The following is a 9,179-nucleotide window of genomic DNA, read 5'->3' as shown; positions in this document are numbered from 1 at the left end:
ACACCGGTTCATTGGGAAGTTTAAACATAAAGTAACCAGTGTAAAGAGAACGCAAGAAAGGATTGTAAAATATCTTTGACTTCCAAACATGAGGTAATGATTGTTTATATGTACCGTATCAAGATTTCGTACGCTTACTTCATCCTTGATCACACAGCGGTGTTCAAAATGACGCGCCTTACAAACCCCTCGCCATCGCATCAGTGCATATTACATCATTTTACCGGCATCTACAGGTGTTACACGATCATCCAACCAATCACAGCACAGACATTTTGACATTTCGTATCCTTGTTGAGGTAATGGTTAGTGGAGCCAAAATCATCAACATTCCTGAACGAGGTAGTAATTCAGGATTCGAGAGAAAAGAGCATATAAATGAAGATTTTTTCGAAAGTCATTATACCATTGTGGCCTTGTGTACATTCAGCACTGAAGAAAGTGAAGTTGTTCTGATATGAACCTTCTTTCCAAGTTCACTAGTACATTTTGGGTAAGTTCAGTGCTCAGCAGGTATTTACAAAAATCCCTGGAATATCCCGGACTGCCTCGTCCTTCCGCTGCTTTCTTTTATTTTAATCTACTGATATCAATTGTGTGATTCTTGCCAAAATTAAGTCTCAATTACTTTGTGTTCTTAAATCTTGAAGTATTTTGTCTATATAGTGATCAGTCTAATCTCTGGAGGTATAGTTTTTTTTCTACAGTTGAAGAGCTATGTAAAATGAACCATTAGAGCTACCAGCATAGACTTGCAGTTTTGCAAGAGAGTTAGGACAAAACATCTAACAACTGTTCAGCATTTGCTAGTTGCTTTTGTCCCAATTTTCTTGTAAAGTTTTACCGAAAGACGCCTGTCAAATCGCCAAGAAACGACCTTGACACAGTGGTAAGTAGTCAGGATCACGCGATGACAATTGTTTTGACAATTTACTTACAGAGCAGCAAGCCATGCTCCCTCTCGTAGCATAAACAAGACACGATTAGTGTCACAGAGGACGGATGAACACTGGATAAACATTAAATTATGGAAGAGAGCGAATCGATGGCAGTCGTGCTAGCTTGAGAGTTGGGTCAAAACAACTACCAAGTATTTTACTTATTTGCTAGTTGCTTTTGTCCCGCCTTTCTTGTGAAATCAGACGACTGCAACGACAGATTTTTCAACCATATTTTTGATTTTTCAGTTAAGGCACTTATTTTAGTGTCCAGAAGAAAAAGTTCGATGAGTTATTGTAAAATTTTATTGAAAGTAAAATAAAGTTTCTTCAATAAATTAATTTGCATTATGGTGTAAGGTTCAAAAAACTTTAAATTTGATCGATACCCTTAAGCACCCTCTGAGCTGACAATACAAAGTTAGGGCGCAACTCACAAATTCAATAGGAATTTAGAGTGTTTTATTAGGTTTTACGGACTCGGAGAGGAAACCAGTACGAGAGAACAAGGCGAGAGAAAACCCTCGAATGAAGGGAGAGACCTAACAAACTCTACTCACATGTGATGTCGAGAAGTGAGGGGTCAGCTTAGAAGCCCATTATAAAAAGTTTGAAATAGCTCCCAATTTATTTAATAAAATTGAATTTGAAATTGCATTATATTCTCTCAGACAACCTAAGCAAAACGATCTGAATTAATGCGCGCCTCTAGGAAAGTATGAGATATGGCTATAATCTTTTAAGAATAAAGTTAAAGATAGAGAAACAAAAAATATCGAAAAAAACGCGCGCGAAAAATAGAGAAGTAAGCACACGCAAGCGACGCGCGGGAACTTGCTGTGTACATGCGACGAATTTAAAAAGTTTGAGTCGCTTCTCTTGGCATAGTTTACAAGCAGTACTTTGCGCGCAAGTTACACGCTAAAGTAAAACCCTTCGTTTTTACGATCTATCCAGAGTTCAGAACCAGAACGCATGAAAATTCAGTAGTGTTTGTTATTGTTTACAAGTTTACAAAATGCGTCCTTTTAATTTGTTCGTCCAAGGTCTGGTTGGAGGTAAAAATAGTTTATTTGCTCAGTTTCACTCTTATCCTACGCAAATGAAACTGAGATTCCCCATCACAGTATCATAATATTCTTGATAAATTATTGTTTTTAAGTAAAATTTAATTATTGTTTTTAAGTTGAAAAAATTTAAAGTTATTTTGTGTTCAGCAGGTAGCAAAATGTCACGAAAAATTACGGAAAATAATGCTTATCACGGTGTTGAAGTCACGCTAAAAAAAATAAAATCATTAATTTAATAAAGGGATTCGTAAGACCTCTTAGTTCCAAAATATAAAAGTTTTTTTAAACTTAAAACCTTCGAAAAAATTTAACTTCATGGCTGAATTTTCAAGTAGAGATGAGCTAAGCGCTGGAGGATTTTTCCAAACATGAGGTAATGATTGTTTATATGTACCGTGTCAAGATTTCGTACGCTTACTTCATCCTTGATCACACAGCGGTGTTCAAAATGACGCGCCTTACAAACCCCTCGTCATCGCATCAGTGCATATTACATCATTTTACCGGCATCTGCAGGTGTCACACGGGCAACCAACCAATCACGACGCCGAATTCCTAATATTGACATAATCAAACGTCATTTTGAACGCATCAACATTCCAGAGAAAGAAAGTAATGCAACAAAGTAGAACCATATGGTGCATTAAGATGCGGAGAAAATTTTATTTCAGCGATGGGATCGAACTAGAAGACACTAGTCGCAGGAAAACTCTTCATGAAAGTCCTTTATCCTATTGCTGAAAGTTTTATCGGATGTTTGTCAATCCCAGGGATGCATAGCCGTATGTACAACCTACAAGCTGAACAGGTAATTTCCTAGGGCTTTTTAGCTGGTCGTTTCCAGTCGGAATACAAGTCAAAATGGTTTAATCAGTTAGTCGAGGTCTATACAAATCTTCTCAGCATTCCGACTAGTTTGTGTACGAGTCGATATATATTTTTGCTTTTAGTTCGCTCAAAAATAATACACAGCCAATGTGTTCCAGTTAATTTATACGAAAATCTTCAACTAAGTGCCTTTCGGTGTCAATACTTTCAAAGCTGTCATTCATTCTATTACAAGAAATGGCTTTTTGATGTGATTCAAATATTGCATTCAAAACATAGTTCATGTTTGTAAAACCTTTTCAAACCAAACTCTCCAAAATTTGTTTTTTAGAGTTCAAACTTCGTGATTTTCTACGCTTTGAATCCCTGATCACGGGAAATGTTCTCATACCTGCAAAATTTACAGGTAATATTAAATGATTGTTTAATTTTGAAAGAAAACATTTAGAATGTGTTACTAGAAAAATTAAAAATTTTCCCGCCAAAACCAGAGCGCGCGCAGATAATTTAACATGGCCCTTAAGGAAATAAATTTGTCCTCGTCATCTCGAAAAAAATTGACATATGAAATGAATTGTGGTGGAAAACTGGACTGAGAATAGCAATAAAGTTTTTTAGCACAACGTAGTGATATAAAAGTATCTCGGAAACAGAGCAAGTATTGTAGCTACTTCACCAATGGCCGCACGAAAGGCAAGGCAAAAGTACTATCAAGTGTTAAGCATTTGCTAGTTGCTTTTGTCCCGCCATTTAGCGACCGAGTTGAGTCCACACCTCACACGAAGGAAGAAAAGACCATAGCACAGGATCGAAGACTGGAATTTGTAAGTAGCACTGAAACAACAACAGCAACAACAACAACAACAACAACAAACAAACAAAACAACAAACAAAAATAAATAAAAACATATAAAAATGATTAGACTAGTGCCTGTAAAATTTTAAAACTAGAGTTGGCGTTAATCGTAGCGTTTAATCATCACCATCACTCTTCATGTGAGAAGCGAGGCGCACAAGGCCGTCACATCATTTGCCCAACCCGTTCTGTTCTGCACCACCAATTCTAGTAATAAAAAAATTTCCTTCTTGCGAAACGTTATATTTTCTTTAATGTGTTCACTTTTTCGGAATTAAACCTTCTCAGTGTTTTTTTTTGTTTTTGTTTTTGTTTTTTACTTACTTTAATTACCTATAATTTATTTACAGTGTTATTAACGATCCCTTGAAGCTGTACCAGTGCCTATATAGCGCCCAGCTATGATTTGGTTCCTTAAAATACCCAAAATCATTATCGTAAAACCTTTCACTTCTCTTAGTAGCATTGCACGTCGTCTTCTTGGCGTAGCTCTAGTTCTAGGTCAGAGATCGCAAAGGAAATTGTTCAAGCATGCAACAGTTGATTCTCCTTAATCATGATCTTGCAAGCTGTAATCTACAGACTCTCTTGTTTAAGCTATTAGCGGTTTCTAGAAGCTTATACCAGTCCTTGAGGTTAGTCTTGTAGATTTTTTTCTAGTTTATTTGAAGTGAAACTCTACAGGACGTTGATGACTCGATTTTTGACAAACTCACGCTGTTTGAGTTCTTGAGAAACTGTGTAAAGAAAACGAAATAAATGAATTTATTTAATGACGTTGATCTGTGAATGAAATGCGATGAAGTAATGAATGGAGGAGGGAGGATACCGGATAGGTGCATGGGAGAAAGAGGCCGAAAAGGGGAATGGCAAGGGAATAAAGAAAGGAAGAAAGGAAGGAAGGAAGGAAGGAAGGAAGGAAGGAAGGAAGGAAGGAAGGAAGGAAAGAAGAAAAGGAAGGAAAGAAAATCAGAAGAAAGATGATAAAAAGAGAGAAAAGGATTAGAAAAATAAAAAATAAAGAAGAGAGAGAAGAAAAGAAAAAGGTTAGAAGAGAGAGAGAGAAAGGACAATATTTAAGGGGAGAGGAGAGGAAGTAGAAAGAAAGAGAAAGTAAGGCGCTAGGGAAATGAACGAAAAGCATGCCACAGATGCAACGATCATAGACATTGTAAAGTTTTGGGCCCGGTTGTACTACGGGTGGATCCAGTGGATAAATTCATTGGATACCAGCATCGACTTATCCACTGGATAAGGATTTATCCGTCGGAAAGCGCTATCCACCCGTAGTACAACAGGGCCCTGGTGCGTTTAGTCAGGGATCACTTCCTCATGACGGTCTTACATAATTCTTATTGGATTACCTCTTGATATATGGTCCCTGAACACCAGTCCAGCATGGGCACCATTCTTGGTAAGGAACACTTGAGCATTCGTACCATCAGGTCCCTTAACCGTGCGCACAAGGCCCTTACTCTTGAGGTCCTTCTGGATATCATTATCGCCGGCCATCAGCCCGGTATCTGTGTGGATATTTAGTCTATCATTCTGTTCTTTGTTTATCGGAGTGTTATCATTCATGTTACTTTTATTCCCCTCTGTTCTACCTTCGCTGCTACTCTTTTCCTTATTGTCATCAACTTGTCCATTTTTTGGAACTGGTGAATTTGTCTCTTGACCTTGATAATTGTCGTGGGGTTGCTGTGCTTTAGTTATGCCCGCAACGTTGCCATGGTCACCATTACCAAGCGAGCCCGCAATACCAATGGTCTTTGAAGAATCTATTCCATGCTTCCCGCCATTACCTTCAACACTATCATGATTGCTAACGCTGTACATACTGTCTGCATTCTCATAGCTGAAGTCCTTTTTAATAGTCTCTAAGCTGCTCCCTTCCTGGCCATTTTGTCCAGGTTTTCCTGCCGAGTTAAGTGTTTGTGGTCCATCTTGGTTTTGATTCCCTTCTGTTGCCCCTTTGTTTAAAATGTTGTCGTTGTTTGCTGGTTTTGTTTTGTTCGCTAAATCCACAATCATAGATAACAAGTTGGCCGCCGACTTTTTTGGAGCTTTGTTTTCGACTTCATCATTCATCCCGTATCCCATGGGATTGGTTTGGATCTTTTCAATGGCTGATCCATCCAGTGATCCTGTTAGTGTGTTAGGCACCTCTTTTTTATTGGACACAGCATTTGTATCAGTCAGCGTTTTAATAACTGAACTTCCTTGGGTTCCTTGAGGTGGTTTACTTGAGTCGGGACTGGTGACAGGGACGCCATTACCCGTGGGTGTAGTAGAAGGGGTAGACTTTGGTTTCACTTTCGGCGAATAATTGGAAAGTGATGGCAAAGGACCTGGAAAATCATATAGTCAAGAAGTGATCATCATCATAACTGTTACCACCACCAGCATTGTCATTATTGCCATCATGAACAACAGCAATAAGAACATCATCTTCATTATCCTGCATCATAATGCATCAACATCGCCAACAATGACAACACAAGTACCATTACTATTATTAGCAGCATCATAACCATCAGTTTTATCATAATCACCACCACTACTATCATCCCCATTACGAAAAGTTGGTCTGCATGTTTCAGGTAAAACACTGACAATTATCTTACCTCCTTCCGGGGGAACATTGACCACAAAGGCATTCGTTCCTCCCCTGTTTCCTCCTGGCCTGTAGCGCGCCACCGTGATGAAGCCATATTTCTTACTAACAGAGGTACCAATCCCCACCTCGGACGTGTTGGCCCAGATAATCTGAGTGAAGTGTTTGGTGATTCCGTCAGGGTTCTTACTGTGACCATTGTCATAGTCGTAGTTCTTAACTTCGTCGTACCATCGTTTTATCATCTCGCGGCAGAGAACACAGTTTCCTTCCATGGAGCCTTGGCATTTGGGGACAGCAGGGTGAAAGAAAGCAAGGTTTTCACCTAGAAAATTTTTTAAAAAGAATTTAATAAATCGTAAACCTGATCATAACTTTTATTTTTGTTTTAAAATAAGTCCGTGCAATATGAACCCTCAAGCTTAGCTATGCGTTACAGAATCATTACAATTACAATGATACTTGCCATTCAAGCCACACTCGCTCATTAAAATAGGTGTGTGAGGTCATTGAGGATCAAAGTATGAACCTTGCTTAACAAGGACAAGCAGCACACTAACTAACCAAGCCATACTCCTTAAAACAAATGTGTAAGGAAAGAGGATCAAACTATGGCCCTATAGCACGCAGCACGCAGCACACTAAGCAACCAAGCCACACTTGCTCTTTGAAACAATTGTGTGATGTCACTGAGGATCAAAATGTGGCCCTCTTCTTTAGCACCCAGCACACAAACTAACCAAGCCACACTTGCTCCTTGAAACAAGTGTGTGAGGTCATTGATCAAAATGTGGCCCTCTTCCTTAGCAGGCAGCACACTAACCAACCAAACCACCCGTGTTCCTTAAAACAAGTGTTTGAGGTCATTGAGGATCAAACTATGGATCTCTTCCTTAGCGCGCAGGCAGAAGGCTAACCAACCAAATCACACTTGCTTCTTAAAACAAGTGTGTGAGGTCACTAACAATCAAACTGTGGACCTCGCTTAGCAAAGCACACTGACCACCCAAGCCGCAATTGCACCTTAAAAACAAGCGTGAGGTCACCGAGGATCAAACTGTGGGTCTTGCTAGGCAGGCAGCACACTAACCCATTACCCAAGCCAATTTATCAGGTATGCCGTAGTTAACCGTAGCCTTCTAAGTTTTTTCATCTTTTCACGGTGTATAATTTACCCTTTTATCATAACTGTTTCATTAAAAACACCGACGCAGCTCACACTAGTTTTTAGCTAGTTTTCTCTTCCCGTAGCCTTGTTTACCTTCATCGTGTTTGTTCATGGCCACCAAGTCGTGTTTTACTTCGTCACGTGATGCCAGCTGGTCAGCCCAGTTTTGAGCATGCTGAGCAAGTTCCTCTGACCAGACTAGCGGTGGGACTCCATGTTGGGCCCGATAGGTGTTGTGTGCATCGAGACAATCCTTTTGAAATGCGTCCAGGGCTTTAACAGCCTCTATTTGTTAATGGAGTCAGCCATTATAAATATAATAAAGGGGAGAAATACTGTTAAAACGTTTAATACAAAGGTTGGAAAGTTTAGCACGAAATTAAGATTTCGAATTTCATTGTCAAGGTCTTTCTGTTGTTTTTTTTAAAACTTTATCCCGTAACATTTTCAAATATCTCCCTAGGTATGTGAGGGGTCAATAGTCAAATACTTCAGGGCCATTCTAACAATTCACCCGAAACAGTAAAGCAAATATATATCATCAGTGTTCTTGAGTACTCTTTACTCACACCTTCCTCAAGCTTTCTTAACATTAAAATTCGGTCAACGAAACTCGATCACAACAAAGTAGAAATAATATTATCAAAGGCTTCATAGAAACCTGCCAAAATGAACTATAAACAAAAATTGTTAAGATAAACAAACCTCAATATACTACGTACCTTGCTTTAGAGAATGCACGAGTAACGGGAGACAAACAAGAAAATATATGGTACTGTGTTCTTGGACTCCCATCGATAGGCTTATTATTTTAGGATGAAAAGATCGTGTATTCTGTAGGGGCAGTGGAGGTATATTGAGAAAGCGGGTAACCTGCCCAAAAGCATTGTTTATTAATGTGCTTCAATTAGCAAATCTTTCGAGTTTTTTCCTCCTCCAGATCTGATGAAAAGGTGAAAAATTCCTGGATTATCCTTTTTTCATCTGTATTGCTGGATCTCACCAAGTTGATGAATCAACTGTAATATTTTAAGTATACAAATAAAACAAGGAAGGAATAGTTTCTTTATGAGAGTTTACTTGATATAGTTCAACAGAGACAGGTACCTGCAGTACCTCGCAGAACGACCAACAAATGAAAAATCCGTCTTCAGCAGAACATGCGTGGAGTTAAGTTTGGGGAATGTAAGGACAAAAACTGGTCAGTGCACTCAATATGTCAGTTTTAGTTAGAGCAAGATGGAATCCAAGGCGCTTAATTAAAATAAAGCTTTTTCAGTTCACAGATGTAATTCTGGAACTCTACGTATCTAGCAAGCTGGAAAGATACGAAAGAAAAATAAGAAGAAATGGCATGCTTTCATCGTCTAGACTTTCCTCATTCATTTGTCAGAAAGAAACTTTTGAGCCTAACAACTAGTACGCATGCTCGTGTTTCCTTCACATGACTATGTTCTCCATGGCAACGTTAGCAGAGGACTGGTGCCTAGTCACCTGACACTCTTGCTGTCACCAGTTGGATGTCATCGTACGTTTTACTAAAACAACTGGTGCTCATGAACCCTGGTAATAACACGTAAATGGACGGAGAGGGGTGGCGTGGATTGGATTGGATTGGGCTTCAAATCTTATATTTCTAGAGTAGAATAGCAAAATATACTGCATATCTAGCCATATATCCTGCAAATACTACCTCCCAACA

General features: G+C 39.0%; 1 protein-coding gene across 1 annotated transcript; it reads right to left on the bottom strand.

Annotated features, from left to right (window-relative positions):
• Window positions 1-3,789: 3,789 nt before the first annotated feature.
• On the bottom strand, window positions 3,790-8,458 carry LOC116303428 (uncharacterized). Its single transcript, XM_031712958.2, has 5 exons — window positions 8,200-8,458; window positions 7,571-7,762; window positions 6,320-6,634; window positions 5,057-6,043; window positions 3,790-4,429 (listed from the first exon to the last, which is right to left on the bottom strand). Exons 1-5 carry the CDS (start codon window positions 8,270-8,272, stop codon window positions 4,371-4,373), a joined length of 1,626 nt encoding a protein of 541 aa, XP_031568818.2. The 5' UTR covers window positions 8,273-8,458; the 3' UTR covers window positions 3,790-4,370.
• Between the last annotated feature and the right edge of the window lie 721 nt (window positions 8,459-9,179).

This window comes from Actinia tenebrosa, unplaced genomic scaffold, assembly GCF_029948245.1.
Source record: "Actinia tenebrosa isolate PJP-AT-01 unplaced genomic scaffold, QUT_ActTen_1.0 PGA_scaffold0__85_contigs__length_37466705, whole genome shotgun sequence".
NCBI classification, from domain to species: domain Eukaryota; kingdom Metazoa; phylum Cnidaria; class Anthozoa; order Actiniaria; family Actiniidae; genus Actinia; species Actinia tenebrosa.
The sequence above is the reverse complement of the archived record's forward strand: the minus strand, read 5'-3'. Positions and strand labels throughout refer to the sequence as shown.

Bases quoted from the DNA above. Each gene is read 5' to 3' on its own strand.
- LOC116303428 (XM_031712958.2), bottom strand. From the start codon at position 8,272: ATGGGAGTCCAAGAACACAGTACCATATATTTTCTTGTTTGTCTCCCG. The intron at 6,044-6,319 runs GTAAGATAATTG...ATGATTTTCCAG, and splicing joins CAATGTTCCCCCGGAAGGAG to GTCCTTTGCCATCACTTTCC. The intron at 4,430-5,056 runs GTAATCCAATAA...TTCTTTACACAG, and splicing joins CAGGGACCATATATCAAGAG to TTTCTCAAGAACTCAAACAG.